General features: G+C 36.9%; 1 protein-coding gene across 3 annotated transcripts in view; it reads right to left on the reverse strand.

The window, feature by feature from the left end:
- Window positions 1-21,735, reverse strand: part of MIPOL1 (mirror-image polydactyly 1) — a 327,843-nt gene that overhangs the window by 45,484 nt on the left and 260,624 nt on the right. For all 3 annotated transcript variants that reach the window (XM_062205244.1, XM_062205245.1, XM_062205247.1), the window contains one exon: window positions 7,209-7,439. In XM_062205244.1, the coding sequence (XP_062061228.1) occupies window positions 7,209-7,439 (231 nt within the window). The remainder of the gene's footprint in view (window positions 1-7,208; window positions 7,440-21,735) is intronic.

Genomic DNA, 21,735 nt, shown 5'->3' on the forward strand with positions numbered 1-21,735 from the left:
GGCAACTGGGACAGAATCTGGCGCCCCAACTGGGACTAGAAGCTGGGATGCTGGTGCCTCAGGCAGAGGATTAGCCAAGTGAGCTGGGGCACTGGCCCAGGAATTGGTTTTAGCTCCTGATCAAATATAAGTTGGTTGTAGATGTTTGGATTGATTTCTGGTGTTTCTATTCTGTTCCACTGGTCTATCCATCTGTTTCAGTACCAGTACCAGGATGTTTTGATTATAACTGCCCTGCAGTATGTCTTAAAATCTGGTATTATGATGCCTCTGGCTCTGTTTTTGTTGTCCAAGATTGCGTTAGCTATTCGAGGTCTCCTGTGCCTCCATATGAATTTCTGCATAATTTTTTCTAGATCTGAGAAGAATGTCTTTGGTATTTTGATTGGTATTACATTGAATCTGTAAATTGCTTTTGGAAGAATGTACATTTTGATGATATTGATTCTTCCAATCCATGAACATGGAAGATTTTTCCATTTTTTTGGCATCCTCTTCTATTTCTTTCTTTAAAGTTTTGTAATTCTCATCGTGGAGATCTTTGACATCCTTGGTTAAATTTATTCCAAGGTATTTGATTTTTTTTTTTGTAACTATTGTGACTTGGATTGATCTTAAAAGTTCTTTCTCAGATGTGGCATTGTCTGTGTATACAAAGGCTGTTGATTTTTGTGCACTGATTTTATATCCTGTTACTTTACCAAACTCTTCTATGAGTTTCAATAGTTTCTGAGTAGAGTTCTTTGGATTCCCTAAATAATGAATCATGTCTTCTGCAAAGAGAGATGGTTTGACTTCTTCTTTCCCAATTTGTATCCCTTTGATTTATTTTTCCTGCCTAATGGCTCTAACACTTCCAGTACTATATTGAATAGCAATGGTGAGAGGGGGCATCCCTGCCTGTTAATGGATCTCAGTGGAAATGCTTCCAACTTCCCCCCTTTCAATACGATGCCATTGGTTTGTCATAAATTGCCTTGACTGTGTTGAGGAATGTTCCTTCTATACCATACCCAATTTGCTTAGAGTGTAGGAATTAAGGTGATGCTGGCTTCATAGAAAGAATTTGGGAGGATTCCCTCTCTTTCGATTGTTTTGAATAGTTTGAGAAGAATTGGTGTTAGTTTTTCTTTAAATGTCTGGTAGAATTCAGCAGTGAATCCATCTGGTCCTGGGCTTTTCTTTGTTAGGAAGGCCTTTATTACTGATTCAGTTTCTGGCTTGGTTATGGGTCTGTTTAGGTTTTCTTTCTTCATGGTTCAATTTAGCTAGGTTATATTTGTCCAGGAATCTATTCATTTCTGTTAGATTTCCCAATTTGTTGTTTCCCACTTTGTTTTTGTCTTTGTAGTAATTTCTGATGACTCTTTTTATTTCTATGGTGTCTGTTGTTATATTCTTTTTTTCATCTCTAATTTTATTGATTTGGGTCTTCCCTCTCCTTTTTTTCATTAGTTGGGCCAATCATGTGTGAATTTTATTTATTTATTCAAAAAACCAGCTCTTCGTTTTGCTGATCTTTTGTAATGTTTTTCTGGATTCAATTTTGTTGATTTCTTCTCTAATTTTAATTATTTCTTTTCTCCTACTAGCTTAGGTTTAGTTTGCTGTAGTTTTTCTAGATTCTTGAGATGCATTGGTAGCTCATTTATTTAGTGCCTTTCCAATTTCTTGATATAGGCACCTATTGCCATAAACTTTCCTCTTAACACTGCTTTGGCTGTATACCATAAGTTTCAATATGTTGTATTGTTATATTCATTTGCATCCAGAAAATTTTTGATTTCTCTTTTGGTTTCTTCTATGACCCACTGTTCATTCAGGAACATGTTGTTCAGTCTCCATGTGTTTGCATACGCTCTAGAGATTCCTGAGTTGTTGCTGATTTCCAGTTTTATTCCATTGTGGACCGAGAAGATGCATGCATAATTTTGATTATTTTGAATTTGCTGAGATTTGCTTTATGGCTTAGTATGTGGTCAATCCTAGAGAAGGTTCCATGCACTGCTGAGAAGAATGTGTATTCTGCAACTGTAGGATGAAAAGTTCTGTAGATATCTGTTAGGTCAATTTGGTCTATAGTGTTGATTAAATCTGCTGTTTCCTTGTTGATTTTCTGTCTGGTTGATCTGTCCATTGCTGAAAGTCGAGTATTGAGGACTCCAATACTATTGTACTGGAGTCTAAGTCTTCCTTTAAGTCCCTTAACATAGCTTTAAATAGCCTGGTGCCCTGTAATTACACCTTCCTGTTGAATTGATCCCTTAATCATCATATAGTGCCCCTCTTTGTCTCTCTTAACAGTTTTTGTGTTAAAGTTTATTTTGTCTGATATTAAGATGGCTACACCAGCTCTTTTTTAGTTCCTCTTGGCATGGAATATCTTTTTCCAACCTTTCACTTTCAGGCTGCATGCATCTTTGTTGGAAAGATGTGTTTCCTGTAAGCAAGAAATAGATGGGTTTGTTTTTTAATCCATTCAACCAGTCTGTGTCTTTTAACTGGAGAGTTGAGGCCATTGACATTCAATGTGACTATTGATAAGTAGTGACTTTCCCTGCCATTTTTCCAATGATATTTCTAATTTATACTTTGAACTCCCTGTGATCTTTTACTGAGAGATTTTCTTCCTTTACCTTCTTTTGTATTGATGACTGTGTTTCTGTGTGTAACACATCTTTAAGCAACTTTTGCAGGGCTGGACGAGTGGTGACAAATTCTTTCAATTTCTGTTTGTTATGAAAGGTCTTTATTTCACCTTCATTCACAAATGAGAGCTTTGCAGGGTATAATATTCTGGGATGGCAGTTTTTTTCTCTTAGTACTGGGGCTATATTTCTTGCCATTCTTCCTAGCCTATAGGGTTTCTGATGAGAAGTCTGCTGTGAGTCTGACTGGAGATCCTCTGAGAGTAATCTGACATTTCTCTCTTGAACATTTTAGAATCTATTCTTTATGTTTCACTGTGGTGAGTTTGATTACAATGTGTTGTGGTGAGGATCTTTTCTGGTCATGTCTATTGGGAATTCTGTGTGCTTCCTTTACTTGGACTTCTCTTTCTTTCTCCAAACTGGGAAGTTTTCTGCTAGTATCTCACTAAAAAGGCCTTCTAATCCTTTCTCTCTCTTCATGCCTTCAGGAACTCCTAGAACCCAAATGCTGGGTTTTTTAATAGTATCCTTTAGATTCCCAAAAATATTTTTTAGATTTCTAATTTCCTCGTCTTGTCTTTGGTTTGACTGTATACTTTTCTGTGCTCTGTCTTCTAAGTCCAATATTCTCTCTTCTGCCTCATTGATTCTTTTAAGGCTCTCAAATGTATTTTTTATTTGTTCTATTGAATTCTTCATTTCATTCTGATTTCTCTTCAATATCTCAATTTCATGTTCTATTGAATTCTTCATTTCATTTTGATTCCTCCTTAAGATTTCAATTTCATGAGAGAGATTTTCTTTCATGTCCTGCATGGATTTCAGTAGTTAGTGCATTTGCTTTTGATTATTTCTCTGTAATCTTATCATCAAGTTTTTGAGCTCCATTTCTTGCATTTCTTCTATCTCATCATCTTCATAACCTAGTAGGGAGTGTCATGTTCTTTTAGGAGTGTCATGTTGTCTTCCTTATTCTTGTCTCTTGGATTGTTGCATTTGTTGTTAGGCATTTGTGGAGATACTTGGTTTCTTCTTCTTTTTCTTTCCTCGCTATGTCAGCTTCTATTGTTGTACTATGACTCTGTAGATAAGTGGACTGTCTGCTTTCAGTGAATCTCTAGAGGCTTGTAGTGGGTGTGACTAGAGAGCTCTATTCAGTTCTTCAGGTTAAGGGTGTACCTAAGGTGACACACCCAGGTTTGGCATGGTAAATCTTCTCTTTTTTTAATCAGAAGGGAAGTAATTCTGCTCAGCTGAGCTCTTCTCCTCGATGGAGACCAGTGCCTGTGCACTAGCCACAGTGGGTATAATATTTGTCTGCTGTGTTCCAAGGACCACACAAAGGATCTGTGCAGTTCTCAGTGTAAGTTCAGACTCCCCAGCAATGTTTCTCACCGAATAACCAGGAACACTTGAGCTTGTGGCTTCTGCTACCAAGATTCCTCAGTTTCAGCCTCACTGTGAATTCTCCCACACACTCTCAGTTTTTTTTTTTTTTTTTTTTAAAGTCCCCGTTCGAAAGCTTCACACTGTCACAAAGTCCTAGACCCCTGTTATTTTTCCCCACCAAGTCAGGATTCCCCGCTTGGCTGATTCTTGGGCTCAGACATGAGCTGCATAGCTGTTACGTATGTCCAAAATAGTACCTGCTCTATCAGCTTGGACACCTTTGTAAGGTGATTGGAGAGAGAAATGTGTCCGTACCATTTTTTTTTTTTTTTTTCCTCCTCTAGTTAGGCTGGTGCACTTTCCCCCATGGGGCTTCAAGCCTCGTTCCCTCTCGGCTCTTCCTGCCACTTTTTCACCAGCTTCTTAGGCTACTGTGGTCTCATCTCTCTTCTCACCTCACTTTCCAGTACTGGTGCCTAGGCTCTCAGCTATTGGAGTCCTGAGCCATGGGAGCCCACGCCCTCCACACAGGTCCACTGTGTCCTTCTAATTTTGGAAGAGTCTCCTCTGCTGTTTTTTTCCCTAACTCTTCCCTGAGACTACACTATCTCCACTTTTTTTATTATCTTCTCCTGGACTAGATCATTAAGCTCCCTCCCTATTCCACCATCTTCCCCTGACACTCATCAGCACAGTGTTTTAAAATAAGATGTCCCTGTGCAAAAGCCTACACTTTCTTAGTCTAAAGCCTGTGTTCTATATTACATAGCTGAAGATATATGAACATCTTAATTTTGTTTACCATGATCATGTTAGTTATATAAAAAAAGTTAAAAAGGGCCATTAAATTAGGAGTTAGAAAATGATTGGTGATCTTAAGAACAATTTTAGCACAGCAGCTATAAATGGTATATTGAGTAGTAGAAGAGTAAATAGGAATTCAAAAAGAGAAGTTGCTGGCATTGTGGTGCAGTATGTTAAGCTGCACCTGCGATGCCAGCATCCTATTTGGGAGCCAGTTCAACTCCTGACTGCTCTACTTTTGATCCAGCTCCCTGCTAACACACCTGCAAAATCAGGGAAGATGGCCGAAGCCCTTGGGCCCCTGCACCCACGTGAGGGACCTGGATGGAGTTCCATGCTCCTGGCTTTGGCTTGGCTCAGCCCTGGCTATTGCAGCTATCTGTGGGGAGTGAACCAGTGGATGGAATATAGCTCTCTCTCTGTTTTACCCTCTATCTCCAATTTTGCCTTTCAAATAAATAAATAAACATTTAAGAAAAATACAGAAAGAAAAATTAGAGATAGTGACTATAGATCAGTTATTTAAGAAATTTGTTTGGAAAGGGAAAAGAGAATATGTGAACCTCTTTAGCTGAAATTTCAAATTGCCTGGATTACTGATATATTTTCTGAAATATCTGCAAATAGCAGTAATTTCAGATGGTATGGAGAATATTAACAGCATTTTACAAAGTCTTATTGGTTTTCTTTAGAAGAATGCCTTTTTTTAAGCACAATAAGTAAGGTTGATATCCACATTGACTGACTATAGAAAGGATATTATGGGATTCCATAATATTTTATGGAATATATATGGGATTTCATAATATTTTATGTAGGTCTTGTTGAAACTCAGAGTAAAATTTCAATTTAACAATTCATTCTTATAAATGACAAACTCAATTCATGAATTGGTACTAGTTTATAAAAATTTTGATTTGTGGCTAAATGTATAAAATAAAAATTATATTTAAAGCATTATATGAGATATTATTTCTACTTTTTGGCATACAAAATTTGTTTCTTTTATAAAATGATAATGATAGTTGATGAGATCTAAAAGTAAAAAAAATAAAGGCAGACAACATTCCCAAAGATATCTTTAGAAAAATCTAATTAGTCTCTGGGAACCACTGTTTAAAGGAATTTTAGGCATCTATAGACATTAAAGGATCACATATAAAAAAATCTTTGAGATTTGTAATTACTTGTAGACTTTGAACAAACAGAACTAAATCAGATTCTTTCTGTCAGAAGTTACTATTGGGATTTACAATGAAATGAGATCTACCTATATATCATTGTGTTTTTAACACAGATAATGTACATTGTGAACAAGTAGATACAATTTCTGACTGACCACAAACCTCATCTTTAAGCCTACAAAAACAGTATCATAATACTTACATACTTACGTCAAAAGTTTCAGGGTATACTGTAGTTAAGATTAATATCCACAATTCCTAAATGGTTTTAAAATGATCTTGACTACAGATTTACCTGGTCTTGGGTTTTTAATCAAATTGCAATTTCAGCGATATTTGGAAATGTTGAGATGACTTATTTTCAGGTAAAAAGTACTGAGAAGTAATAAACCTTGAAGGGATACTATTTCATCTTACAGATGTGGAAAATAAATTAAGGAAATTGAAGGTGACAGGTGAGTGAATGATGTAATATTGCTAACAATATACAATAAAGGTTAAAATGACAAGTTCTGTCACATTAAGGCTGCCTCAAAAAATTTGTCAACAATGTTCAAGCTCCATAAATTAACAAGTGACTTCTATGCTCTTAAGTTACCTGTTAACTTTCTAATAGCTGTCACAAGGATTATGCAAGTTTATTTATATTTTAATAAAAATGCATAGATCGTTTAAAATAAACAAATATAATTATACATTGTGAAAAGATGTATTGAATCCTTTAGACGAACAACACAAGAAAATTAATTCCACTGCACTAAATTCTATGTAACTAGACGTCCCAGACTGCAAGGTCACCAACGCCTCAACTCAGGCAGGATTATCGTGAATCCAAATGAGTACAGGTGGTAACTTGATGCCTCTTCTCTTTGCTAATAAATTTGCCTATGTACTGGGGGTGTGAAATTGTGAAGACAGTATGGCTTCCATGAACTGAGGAAGATCAGCTATAGAAAAACATGGTTTGCACTAAATAGTAACAATGATTACTGCAAAAATGACATTCGGCCCTAATTACAGACATGATGTGCAATGTTACAAATTTCATTTAGTTCAATATACTTTTGCCTTAATCTCTTAATGGCATGGACAACATATATATAGTTTAGTTCCTCAAAGAAAATGTTTTTGTTTTGCTTGGTTTCAGGTTTTGGAAATAACGCAAGATTATTTTACTTACGTCTGAACTTTCTCACTGGCCACTCGGGAGGCCTCCAGCGCATGCTGAAGCTGCAGTTCCATGTGTGCTCTCTCTGTCAGAGCTTGTTGTAGTTGGGTAGCCAGTTCCTCATTTTGTTGTTGAGTGATGGAAACGATGCTCTCTCTGTTTTTCAAAGCTTCTTCATAGGTACTAAGGGTGTGGTTAAACTGATCCTTCAGATTTTCTTCTTGAGATAAAGATTTGTGTAAACTGAGAAAATACAAAATAATGTAAAAATAAATAATGTAGGATGACTGATCAATGATCTACTTATTAAACAATCTCCATTTATAATTTTCATTTTAAAAAATTAATAAAGAAACACTTAAACGGGTACATGAAGATTTTTATATATAATTATAATAAGTTAAATTGTTTTATTTTTCTGCTTCTTGGATGAAAGTTACCCAAATGATTATCCATGCTACCAAAGCATAAAAAAAAGATGTTTCAAGATGTTAATCTAATTACATCAGTATAAATATTAAATTTAATTTTATTTAAAAGGAATAGTAGGGAATTTGAAAATAAAATATCTCTAGGTAAATAAAAGAATATAATAAGATGATTGCAAAGAAGTAAGAGAATGGGCATCAGTTTAGTAGAGCCAGAGTCTATTATGCTAAGCACTTACTTGAGAATGAATGAGATTTGTGCAAACACCCACTAGCCTTTCACACAGAATTTTTTACTTGTCACAGTTAAGTTATAATTGAAGTTAAAAATCACTAGTCAGATTGCACAGATATAATGTGTATCAGATTTTCTTTTTGGATAATAAATCTTATGCCAAATAGACCCACTCATTAAGACATACAGAGAAAGAGCATATAAATTAAGGCTAAATGAGTGCAGAAGAAAATGCAGACAAATAGAATCCTAAAATGCTAAAGGTCAAATCTTTGGTATGTCATTACACCTACCACCTGAGGTTATTTTGAAATGGCACCAAGCACCTCACTCAATTAAATAAAGACATTTTGAAAATATAAATATTTAATAAGGGAAATTCAAAATCCACATAGGAGATGTTCCTTTTTTATTAAATAAAATCATTTCAGTATATGCATACAAAGGAAATGTCGATTGGGGACTTAAAACAATCTAACTATATAACACAGATTGGTAGTGTGAAAGACGGCAGTATAATTTTTAAAGCTGCAAAAAGTTAGTGAACATTACCACTGGCCTATATACTTTATTTAAACCAGTTCAAACTAAAATAATCATACATTTCTTCTTTTTGTGTGCTCATTTTGTAAGTGTCAGACAGAAATAAGGCAGACATGGAATGCGGATGTTTAGCATACCAAAAGGAATAATTTCAGGATTAAAATTAGTCCATAAGAATAGCAACTGCGGCTAAACTCTGGTCAGTTAGTTGCTACAAACAAAATTAATAAATGTACAATGTTACATTTGTAGAAGGTAAAAAACAGTACTTTCCTTCTGAGTTTTCACATTGTTAATCTATTTCATTGTTTCTCTGTTCTTTCTTCTAACCCATATGTCTAAAGACTTCTGTCTCTTGCCCACTTTCCCATTCTATGTTGTCTCACAGTATCTGCATTCTGCCTTTCCAAATTCAATTTCCTTCAGCACACCCTCCCTATCTACTCCAAAGATACAGGCAAGAAGAAATTAGAGAAAACAAGACAAAACCCCAAAACCTTAATTCACGTTTTCTACATTTATAACATTACTTTCATTTTAATTATTAATTATATTTTAAATTACATAAAACATAGGTATCTAAAGTATTCAGTTTGGCAATGAGCAAAGAACAAAACACAGAACAAATGTAGGAATCTATGACTTCCCAGTATTCTCTCTCAGTTCATTCCCTTCCCTAAAATATAATTACTAACTCAAACTCCATCAACATCAGTACTGCCTGTTTTGGAACTTGTCTGGCTTATGTTCATCAGTGTTAGGTTTGTGAATCTTATTCCATTGTTGCATGTAGTTAGTTGTTTTAAAATATTTGGATACACACACATATATACCACAACTTACTTAACTTCTCTACTCTTGTTGCTAGGAAAATTCCTGCCTGCATCTTTTTTTGGACCTCATATTCATTTCTGGAGAGAATTTCTTCATAGAGTGTACATATGTTCAGGTTTAGTAGTTCCTGCAAATATTTTCCCTACTGGTTGTCCCAATTTACACTCCTACCAGGTGTGAGAGTTTTACTTATTCTACATCATCTTTTAGGGAGTATTGTCACTGCTTCTAAGTTGAACCATTCTAATGGGGATAGAGTGATATATATCTATATCTATATATGTATATATAATTATTTTAGAATGTGTATATATATACACATTCTCTTATTGCTCCTTGTATTTTGAAGGTAAGTTCTGATTGTAATGAAGTCCAATTTGTTTTTTTTTTTTTAAGATTTATTTATTTATTTGAAAGTCTGAGTTACAGAGAGAAGGAGAGGCAGAGAGAGAGAGAGAGAGAGAGAGAGATCGATCTTCCATCCCTGGTTCACTCCCCAGTTGGCCACAATGGCTGGAGCTGCACTGATCCGAAGGCAGGAGCCAGGAGCTTCTTCTTGGTCTCCTACATGGGTATAGAAGCCTGAGGACCTGGGCTATTTTCTACTGCTTTCCCAGGCCATAGCAGAGAGCTGGATTGGAATTTGAGCAGCCGGGACTTGAACTGGCACCCATATGTGATGCCAGTACTGCAGGCAGTGGCTTTACCCGTTATGCCAGAGCGCTGGCCCCTGAAGTCCAATTTGTTATTGTTTCTTTAATGTCATTGCCTTTTTTCTGTTCTATTCTTAAAAATCTTAGCCTATCATATTCCTTTATATTTTAGAATTGTATATATGATCCACTTGGAAATTATGGTAGGCTAGGTTTGAGAATTCTGCATTAGTATTTGATGCCTAAAACATAAACTAGTATCCCATAACCAATTGAATGTTAAGAAGTAATGATTCAGGCGCCAGCGCCGTGGCTCACTTGGTTAATCCTCTGCCTGCAGCGCCGGCATCCCATATGGGTGCCGGGTTCTAGTCCCAGTTGCTCCTCTTCCAGTCCAGCTCTCTGCTGTGGCCCAGGAAGGCAGTGGAGGATGGCCCAAGTCCTTGGGTCCCTGCACCCGCATGGAAGACCAGGAAAAAGCACCTGGCTCCTGGCTTCAGATCAGCCATGCGCCAGCCATGGTGATCATTTGAGGGGTAAAACAGCAGAAGGAAGACCTTTCTCTCTGTCTTTCTCTCTCACTGCCTAACTCTATCTGTCAAATAAAAAAAAGTAATGATTCATCTTCTAAAATCTTACCATTATTGAAAACTATGGCATCCCAAATATTAAACACTTCTCCTAGTTTTTTATAAGTTAATATTTTTGTTGGTAAATTTATACCTAATTTTGATTTTTTTCTCTGCCATACATATGTAATTAGATCCTTTACTTTCAAGCTCAAAAAGTTATACATCATTCAAAATGCCCTGGCAATGTTTTCATTTCTATCAACAATTTCTCAAACAGAAGCTGGGGTGATCTTTTAAAAATATAAAGTAGATAATGTCACTTCAAGTCCTGCAATAGCACTCACTGCACTCAGAAAAAAACAATTCTCTAAAAATAACTAACTATATTCCCACTCCATAAAGCTCTCACTTTTGTGGGAAGTGCTATCAACAATTCAGATTTACTGATGGAGGAATTGAAACAGGCAAGTAATTGAAGCAAACCTGTGTAGCTGGCAGAGACAGAGTCTGGACCCACGTCTTTCTCCCTGTGCTTTAATATTCCTCCACCCTGCACCATCTGGCCTCTCTACGTCTCCTCTTAGCCAGGCATTCAGTTCTCAAGAACATCCAGTTTTCTCCTGTTTAAAGCATTTATTTGGATTACCTTTCCTTCCATGCTTTTATGTGTCAAATTGCTACTCAATAATTATCAGCATAAATACTGTTTTCTCTATTTTGTGACTCAAATTTTGATGCTTCCTCTTTGTTATGTGTCTCACAAATACTACTCTTTTCCTTCTTAATGAAATTTGCATTTCTAAAAAATTTATTTTGTAACTCCCCACTTCTAATATATTAATATTCCACCTATACAGTGCATATGAAATATACATCCCTTAAGAACTCAACTGTAGGGTAAAGACTCCCCCTACAGCATAGGCATCCCATCTGGGCGCCGGTTCAAGTCCCTGCTGCTCACTTTCGATCCTGCTCTCTGCTGTGGCCTGGGACAGCAGAAGATGGCCTAAGTTCTTGGGCCCTTGCACCCATGTGGGAGACCTGGAAGAAGCTCCTGGTTCCTGGCTTCAGATCAGTGCATCTCTGGCCATTGTGGAGTGAACAAGCAGATGGAAGACCTCTCTCTCTTTCTCTTTCTCTCCCTGCCTCTGCCTCTCTGAAATTCTGCTTTTATTCCTTTTTTGTTTTTAAAGATTTATTTATTTATTTGAAAGTCACAGTTACACAGAGAGAGAAGGAGAGGCAGAGAGAGAGAGAGAGAGCGAGGGAGAGCGTGTGAGCAAGGTCTTCCATTTGCTGGTTCATTCCCCAGATGGCTGCAACAGCTGGAACTGCACTGATCTGAAGCCAGCATCCAGGAGCTTCTTCCAGGTCTCCCATGAGGGTGCTGGGGCTCAAGGAGTTGGACCATGTTCTACTGCTTTCCCAGGCCATAGCAGAGAGCTGGATCAAAAGTAGAACAGCCGGGACTCGAACCAGTGCCCATATGGGATGCTGGCATTGTAGACTGGGGCTTTAACCCACTGTACCAAGTGTCAGCCCCAACTCTGCCTTTCAAATAAATATATAAATGTTTAAAAAATACATAAAAAAGAACTTAAGTGCAAACGTTTAAAATTCTAAGGAAATTTCCTGTAAGAAAAAGTGATGTGTGTGTGTATGTGTGTGTATGTGTAAGGGAGTATCTTCCCAGTATATAGAAATCTATAACCATAGAAGTGAATGTTTGCTTTAGCACTGTTTTTCCCTTAAAATATTCTTCCCTCAATTGACAACAGGGACCCATTATTTAGCTTTCTTCAGATGGTCCTATCATATTTTATCTCTTTCCAAAGTTACCAACTTTCACATGCATTTTTTTAGTATAGCAGTAGTATTACAATCAAATGGCTGCTAAATGGTATGTGAGCATGTTTTAAGTTATAGTAAGAAGAAAGGATGAGGGTCCTTACTATCGTCATCAGAAGTTCAAAGCATGTGACAAATAGTGTGCCTCGCACGATATTTACTTGTGTTGGACTACTACCATAAACAATTTTTCAGTTCACTCTTCCAGTCTTGAAATTATATAATCTTAATGAATTCAGTTTTTCTAATTTGGTAAATAAAGTGAGACTTTAAAATGCTTTTACTTGATAATACTTCGTAATAGTGTGAATTTCTAATTCACATTAACTAAGGTGGTACTTTATCTCCTATGCTGCTCACTACATTGAGTCTGGTGGCAGGCTGACATAGAAGGTGCCTTTCACTAGGCATTACTGTGATCAGTAACTTGTAATAGATTTTCTTTCTGTTGTGATTTCTGTCTTAGTGTCAATGCTTCTGATCGAACGCCCCAGGTCTGTAGCACTGACTATTTTCCTGGTCCTGACTCTCTGTACTGCCTAAGCTTAAAAGATATTGGAAGCATTAGATTTATGATCTATTTGTCTGTTTTGTTCACAGATATTTATGTTCTCCTCAACTTGTCTGTTTACCTGCTCAGTGAACTCTGCCTCTCACAACTGTAATCTCACACAAGGGTTCAGATTATTGAACTAGTACTTTTCAATTTACATGAAGTCTAGATGCTGCTTTTCCTGGCTTCTTCTCATCTCAAACACCAAGTTTTATTCAAGTCATAAGATTATTTTCATCATCATCCTACATTATGCACTTACTCTTCTGTTTATGCGTCATTTTATAGTAATTGTTCAATCAATTGAGTGTTCTATGTAAGCTATTTATTTTAGTTGGACAAATATTAGTTGGGTAAATTTTCCAGGTGCATCAGGAGGGAGCTGGATGGGAAGTGGAGCAGCTGGGCCTGAAATCAGTGCTCATATGGGATGCCAGTGTTACCCAGTGCTACCCAACGCTGCTGCCCCCTGCCTCTATCCCCATCCCTCGAATGAAACTCAGAGGTGAGATACTATAATAAAGACTAGAGTCCTCAACCAGGAGGAACTTCGACACTGAGGACAGTTTACAATGCCAATGACATTTCTGGTTGTAACAACTCGAGGGAGAGGACACTATAATGGTACTTCAAAGCATTTGTGGAAAAATGGAATTAAAGATGATTATTTTGGTGCAAAAAGTTTTGTAGTCAATGCATATGTTTTTATGATATATATTTTCTGTGAACTTTTAAGAAATAAACTTATTTTATTTATTTTAAAGGTAGAGTTACAGAGAGAGGGGGTGGGAGGAGAGGCAGAGACCTTCAGTTTGCTGGTTCACTCCCCAAATGGCTGCACTGATTGGGGCTGGGCCAGGCCAAAGTCAGCAGCCTGGTACTCCAGTCAGGTTTCCCACATGGGTGGCTGGGGCCCAAGCAGCTGGGCCATGTGCTGTTGCTTTTCCAGGTGTATTAGGAGGAAGCTGGATGGGAAGTGGAGGAGCCAGGACTGGAATCAGTGCTCATACCGGATGCCAGTGTCACCCACTGCGCCACGTTGCTGCCCTCCCCTCGCCCTCCGCCCACTCCTGCTGAGAGCTTTCTGAAGACTTCGTAGACTAGCATTAGTGGGTAAAAGTAAGAGATGCTGCCAAACATCCTGTAATGCAGTAGACAGAATCCTACAACAAAGAGCTATCCAGTCCAGTAAGTCAAGAGTGATGAACCTAGTGTAGATGAAAAGAAGTTGGACTGGACTCAGAAGTTTTAGATTCAAATTTCAGTCTTGTGTGTACCATTGGTAAAAACACTGTACCACTGTATATTAATTTTATCAACTCTAAAACAATGAGGAAAATGTCATGGAGTTCTTATAAGAAACAGACAAGGTGATCTATATCATGTTCTTAGAATCGTACCTAGAAAGCACATTGAAACTGTTAAAAAACAAATTAAAAATTAAAATTAATAATACCTAGCAAAGACAAGGCATTTCTACCTGTACAATTTTTAAAAGACATGGTTTATATATAATGAACTTAGTACAAAATCTTACATGATACTCAGACATTTTATAAATACTTCTCTGGAAAACAATTGCTTGTTTCTACAGGTTTTTCATGAACTGGCAGAAGTAAGCTAGTTTTCTCAACCTTTGTTCACATACTGATAACATTCTTAAGTCATTCTTTAACAAAAGAGGCAGGTTTGGCTTGTTTTTCTGAATTAAAATAAGTAAAACCAAAACAAGTATGAAAAGCAAAAGCATGTGCTTCCTTTTCCTAAGTATACACTTTCTGAAAGGACAATATGTGCTTTTATCCTGGTTTACTTAATCAATTAATTTGGTAAGGCCCCTTTCAGAAAATACTAGCTGACTTCTCTACTCGTTCCTGAGAAGGTCAGCTTATGCTTCAATGGACCTGAGTTCGGAATGGCAGATAGAAGAAAATATATTCAAAAGGGTTAAAAGTGTGGATGAGGATTTTATCTGTAAATCAGATGACTAGTGATTCCAGTGATTTGCTTCATCTGTTGCTGCAGTTTAGTTTAATGAAATGATTTGTAAAATTATTTCAGAGAGAAAATAATTTCTTTTTTGTCAAAGGAGCCAATTAAAACAGAACTTTAAAGTGGATATGGTGGTCAACATATTTATTAATACTTATTGAAAGTCTCATGGATATTCAATTTTGTGATATAAATCAGTGGTCACTAAATATCTTTTAATTCATTAATTAGAAAAGAAATGTTATAATTTATACAACTAATTTTTGAGATTCATTTAGAAACATATAAGTAATAAACTTGGAATTGATGTAAGGTCAGTTCCCAATCATCTAACAGTGGATTATATGCTTCATGAATTTGGTGACCTGGGAAACAAAGTAGTAGGAAATTATACACAGAAAGCCACTTATATGAAACTGCACAGATCAGAGGAACCAGAATGTATCGTAAATTTTATTCTACATAAATTTGACATTATAGGTATTGCTTATACTATAAAATAGCAGTCATGAAAGGAAATTAAATGAAAAAATTGTATTTTCAAATTCAATAGGAGGGAAATCTGTTTCTGAGAAGATGAGAGAAACAGCAGGAGTACAGAAAAAAAATGAGAATTTTAAGAATGATAAACACAATAACTGAAATAAAAATCTCAGTGGAAGGGCCCAAATGCAAAACTGAAGGGACAGAGAAAAGAGAATTACTTAACCGGATGATTTTAAAAACATCAAAATGAGGACCAGCATTGTGCTGCAGCGGGTTAAGCTGCTGCTTACAATGCTGGCATCCCTTATCAGAGTGCTGGTTTGACTCTTCTGATCCAGGTCCCTGATAACGTGCCTGGGAAAGCAACAGAAGATAGCCCATGTGCTTGGGCTTCTGTACTCACTCGGAAGAGCTGGATGAAGCTCCTGGCTCTTGGCTTCCGCCTGGCGTAGCACTGGCTGTTGTGGCCATTCGGGTAGTGAATTAGGGCTTGGAACATTCCCTGTCTGTCTCTCTGTATTTCAATAATAAATAAATCTTTATAAAATTTAAAATGACCCAATATTAACAACAGAGATACAGACTTTAAAAAAAAAAAGATCTGAGTTTCAGGGACCTGTGGACAACAACAAGAGTGATCATTCAAGTCAGTAGTCATGGAAGTAAAAATGGAAGAGAACAGAGCTGAAATAATGGTGAAAAGCTTCCCAAACACAGCAGAAATGTAGAGCCATGAGAAGCTGAGAAAACTCTAACCAGTAAAAATTCATTTGAGTACTTCATAGGCACATCATAATTAAATTTCTGAAAACTAAAAGACAAAATATGAAGGTAGCTAGAGAAGAATACCTTATACACAAGGAAAAGCAATTCAGATTACACAGATTTCTAACCAGGAATCATGGTGAGCAGAAGAAAGTGGCACAATAGTTTTCAAGAGCTGAAGGAAAGCTGGCAACCCAGAATCCTACAGCTAATGAAACAGACTTTAAGAACAAAGTTGGAAATCAACATATTATAAGATGAAAGAAAACTAAGGAATTTCCTTGAGCACACCTACTTGAAAAGAATTGCTAGTAGAAGTTATCTGAACAAAAAGCAAGTGATAACAGAAATTATCTTTGTATTTCAGGAAAGAAGAAAGAATAAGCAAAACATGAGGAAACATAATCGTCCCAGTTAAATTTTAAAAATTATGTTGGTTAAGGAAAAATTGATTTTTTTCTAAATGTTTGTAGAGATGTATTTTAAACAGCTATAAACAAAGGAGAGAAAAGTACTATTAAAGGTAGTAAGGTTTATCTATTCCAGTGGAACTGGGAAAATTACATCAAGAGACTGATATAACATCATTTTACTTAACACATAATGTAATACCTAGAACAACAATTTTAAAAGGTATACAAAAAAGATATACTGAAAAACACTGTAGTTATAGAAAAACAGAATTCCAAAATATGATAAAGTAGTTCACAGGAAGGAAAACGACAATAAAGAATGAAACCAAAAATGTCCTTCAAAGAAAAATCATGAGAAGTTTCAGAGAAAGCAAATGGAAAACATAAAGCAAAAACAGCAGACTTAAGTCCTAAATTAAATGTAAATGGTCTAAAATATAACAATTAAAAGATAATGACAAAGAAGAATTTAAAATATGGTCAAATTATATGAGTACTGACTATAAGAAACACACTGCCAATATGATATAAGCAAATTAAAGTAAAAAGATAAAGAAAGATAAATCATGTAAACATAAGTCAAAGCAAAAGAGGGATTGCTATACTGAAATCAGTTAAAGTAGACTTCAGAACAAAGAAAGCTATCAGAGGAGCATAATATGGTAAAAGAGTCAATCTAGGAGGAAGATATAACAACCTTAGATATGTATGTACTAATCAAATAAAATGAAAATATTTAAAGCACAAACAGAATCCACAATTACAGTGTAAGATTTCAAGACCTCTGTTAACTAGACAGAAAATAACCCAAGGTTACAGAAAAACTCAACATCTATCCAACAGTTACAGAAATTCTACATAATAGCAACACACATTATTTTCTAATACCTACAGAACATATACCAAGATAGGTAATATCCTGGGCCATAAAACAAATCTAAATAACTTTAGGAACTGAAATGACACATGGTATGTTTTCTTTTATTATTTAAAAACATTATTTATTTGAAAGGCAGAGAGAGTGAGAGCAAGCATGCAGCCAGTGGCAGAGATCTCTTATCTGGTGGTTCATGATACTTCCCAACTGCCAACAACAGGTAGGGCTGGGCCAGGCCAAAGCCAGGAGCCAGGAGCCAGGAACTCAATCTTGTTCTACATGCATGGCATGGATTCAAATACTCAAGCCATTACCTGCTGCCTCCTAGGGTGTAAATTCACAGGAAGCTGAAATCAGGAACAGACCCAGGACTTGAACTATGACACTCTGATATGGGTTTTTGGCATCCCCAGCAGTGTTCAACCACTGTGTCAAATGCTCACCCCTAGGTTTGTTTTCTGACCACAATAGAATCAAAGCAGAAATCAGTATCAGAATGCTAATGTTGCTGTATATATTATATTCAAAGTAAAATAATCAAATGCTTGGAAACTTAATAATACATTATACTAAATAATCCATGAACAAAGAGAAATTATCAAGGGGAATTTAAGAAGATACCAACAAATGAATGAAAATAAAAATACAAAATAAAAAAAATTTATATAGAGACACATAGTGTGGAGAGGTAAGTTTCTGGTCCCAAATTCACACAGGAAAACTGGAAATGTATCAAATCAACGGTCTAAGCTTTCTACTCAAGAACGTTGAGGGCCGGCACTGTGGCACAGTAGGTTAAAGCCTTGGCCTGAAGCGCCGGCATCCAATATGGGCACCGGTTCTAGTCCCGGCTGCTCCTCTCGCCATCCAGCTCTCTGCTATGGCCTGGGATATCAGTACAAGATGGCCCAAGTCCTTGGGCCCCTGCACCTGTATGGGTGACCCGGAAGAAGCTCCTGGCTCCTGGCTCCTGGCTTCAGATTGGCGCAGCTCTGGCTGTTGCGGCCATCTGGGGAGTGAACCAGCGGTTGGAAGACCTCTCTCTCTGTCTCTACCTCTCTTTGTAACTCTGTCTTTCAAATAAATAAAATAAATCTTTTTTAAAAAAAAGAACCTTGAAAGAGAATAGCAAAACAAATGCAAAAAAAGAAGCAAATGAAAATAATGAAGAGCAGAAAGAAACACCCATGTGTGGAGAGAAAACACACATTAGCAGAGATAAAAAGGCAAAGAGATTACTACAAACAATTTAAAACTTACAACTTGAAAGCAATGGACGTTCCCTAAAATATTACTAATAGTTTTTTTCTTTTAATTAGGAAAGAGGCATTTTTGGAGGGATTGGTTAAGTTGGTATGTCCTCTTTTTTTTTTTTTCCTAAGATTTATTTATTCATTTGAGAGGCAGAGTTACAGAGCGGCAGAAGCAGAAAGAGAGAGGTCTTCCACCCGCTGATTCACTTCCCAGATGGCTACAACAGCAAGAGCTGAGCTGATCCAAAACCAGGAGCCAGGAGCTTCCTCCTGGTCTCCTATGCGGTGCAGGGGCCCGAGGACTTGGGCCATCTTCCACTATTTTCCCAGGCCATAGCAGAGAACTGGATCAGAAGTGGAACAGCCAGGAGTTGAACTGGTGCCCATATGGGATGCTGACACTGCAGGCGTCAGCTTTATCTGCTACACCACAGTGCCGGCCCCTCTGCTTCTCTCTTATAAAGAGATATGTGATTACATTTAGGATAATCCAGAGAAAGCTTCTCCTCTTGTTCATCAATTTAATCACCTCTTTCATCAACACTCAAAGGCTCCAGTGGTTTAACGTAGATATCTTTTGGGTTTTAGGGAGCTATTTTCAGCCTACTACAATCAATAAAATTGATAAACTTCTAGTCAATCTAACTGAAAAAAAGAAGACACAAATTACTAATATCAGAAATGAAAAAGGTATCATCACTATCTGTCGTAGACTACTATCATCATCACTATTACCATAGACACTAAAAGAATAATAAAATATCACAAAGAACAATGGCCTACAAACTTAACAACTTTGATGAAATTGATAAAATCCTTTAAAAATATAAGCTAGTAAAACATTCATGCAAGGAGAAATAGATAACCAGCATAAGCCTTCACTTATTAAAGAAATTAAATCAGTAATCATTCAACAGTATTTTTTCACTTTGTGTTACTATGTGGGGGCAAACTGGTGAAATCTTTACTTAATATATACTGAACTGATCTTCTGTATATAAAGAGAATTGAAAATGAATCTTGATGTGAATGGAAGGGGAGAGGGAGTGGGAAAGGGAAGGGTTGCGGGTGGGAGGGAAGTTATGGGGGGGGGGGAGCCATTGTAATCCATAAGCTGTACTTTGGAAATTTATATTCATTAAATAAAAGTTTAAAAAAATATATTTAAAAAAGAAAGCATCAAGCTCAGATGGTTTCCTTGGTGTATGGTACCAAATATTTAAGAAAGAAATTCTCGCCAATACTCCACAATCTCTTTCAGAAATAAGAAGTAACTCAATCAATTTCTTTCAGAAATAAGAAGTAACTCGGGCCGGCGCCGTGGCTCAACAGGCTAATCCTCCGCCTTGCAGTGCCGGCACACCAGGTTCTAGTCCCAGTCGGGGCACTGGATTCTGTCCCAGTTGCCCCTCTTCCAGGCCAGCTCTCTGCTATGGCCAGGGAGTGCAGTGGAGGATGGCCCAAGTGCTTTGGGCACTGCACCCCATGGGAGACCAGGAGAAGCACCTGGCTCCTGCCTTCGGATCAGCGTGGTGCACCGGCCACAGTGGCCATTGGAGGGTGAACAAACGGCAAAAAGGAAGACCTTTCTCTCTGTCTCTCTCTCTCTCACTGTGCACTCTGCCTGTCAAAAAAAAAAAAAAAGAAGTAACTCAATCAATGAAGCCAGCATTACCTTAATACCAATACCAGATACGGATATTACAGGAAGGAAAATTCATAGAGAAATATCTCTTACAAACATAGACACAAAAATCTGTACCAAAATATGGGGAAATCAAACCCAACAAAAATATAGAAGAATTATGGCCAAATGGGATTTATTCCAGGTTTGCAAGTCTGGCACAACATTAAAAAATCAGTTAATGCAATTCATAAAATATTCCAAAGGAAAAAAATCATTCATCATACCAGCAAATGCAGACACACCATTTGGCAAAAACCTAAAGCCCATTGTGATGAAGACATTCAGAAAAGCAGGAATAGAGAGAAACTTTCTCAACTTGATATAGAACATTTGCAAAAAATCTATAGTTATCATACCTAATAGTCAGCAATTAGATAATTTTCTTTTAAGAACAGTAACAAGGAAAGGATACTCCATTTCATCACTTCTATTCAATATTGTACTACAATTCATAGCTAGTATAATAAAAAGAGAGAAGGAAATAATAGGTACCCAGATTAGGAAGGAAAAAATATCTTTGCAGATGGCATGATGGTCTATGTAGAATATCTTAAGGAATTAGCAAAAACCAAGCCATAAAAACAAACCAACTACTGGAAATAACACATGATTTATAGTAAGGTTGCAAGATACAAAGTAATTATAAAATCAGTTGCTTTCCTATGTAACAGCAATGAACAATCATAATTTGAGATTTAAATACTACTACATCAATGCAAAAAAAAAAAGAAATACTTGGATACAAAACCAAAACACATGTACAAGATCTATACAAATAAAACTAAACAACTCTATTAAAAGAAATCAAACTCTTAAATATATGGAGAGAAATTTCACATGCATAGACAAGAAGACTCAAATCTGGGTGCCGGCGCCGTGGCTCACTTGGTTAATTCTCCGCCTGCAGTGCCGGCATCCCATATGGGTGCCGGGTTCTAGTTCCGGTTGCTCCTCTTCCAGTCCAGCTCTCTGCTGTGGCCCAGGAAGGCAGTGGAGGATGGCCCAAGTCCTTGGGTCCCTGCACCCGCATGGGAGACCAGGAGGAAGCACCTGACTCCTGGCTTTGGATTGGCGTAGCTCCAGCCATAGTGGCCATTTGGGGAGTGAACCAATGGAAAGAAGACCTTTCTCTCTGTCTCTCTCTCTCACTGTCTAACTCTGTCAAATTAAAAAAGAAAAGAAGACTCAAATCTGTTAAGTTGTGATCTGTAGAGTCAACATAATCATCATCAAAATTCAGCAAATTCTTTTGTGGATAATTTCAAACTGATTTTAAAATTTCTGTGGAAGGGCTGGTGCTGTGGCACAGTGGGTAATGCAGCGTTGGAATCCCATATTGGAATTGATTTCTAGATATTCTAATTCCAATCCAGCTCTCTGCTAATGTGCCTGGGAAAGCA

Source organism: Lepus europaeus, chromosome 11 (assembly GCF_033115175.1).
Source record: "Lepus europaeus isolate LE1 chromosome 11, mLepTim1.pri, whole genome shotgun sequence".
Classification (NCBI taxonomy): domain Eukaryota; kingdom Metazoa; phylum Chordata; class Mammalia; order Lagomorpha; family Leporidae; genus Lepus; species Lepus europaeus.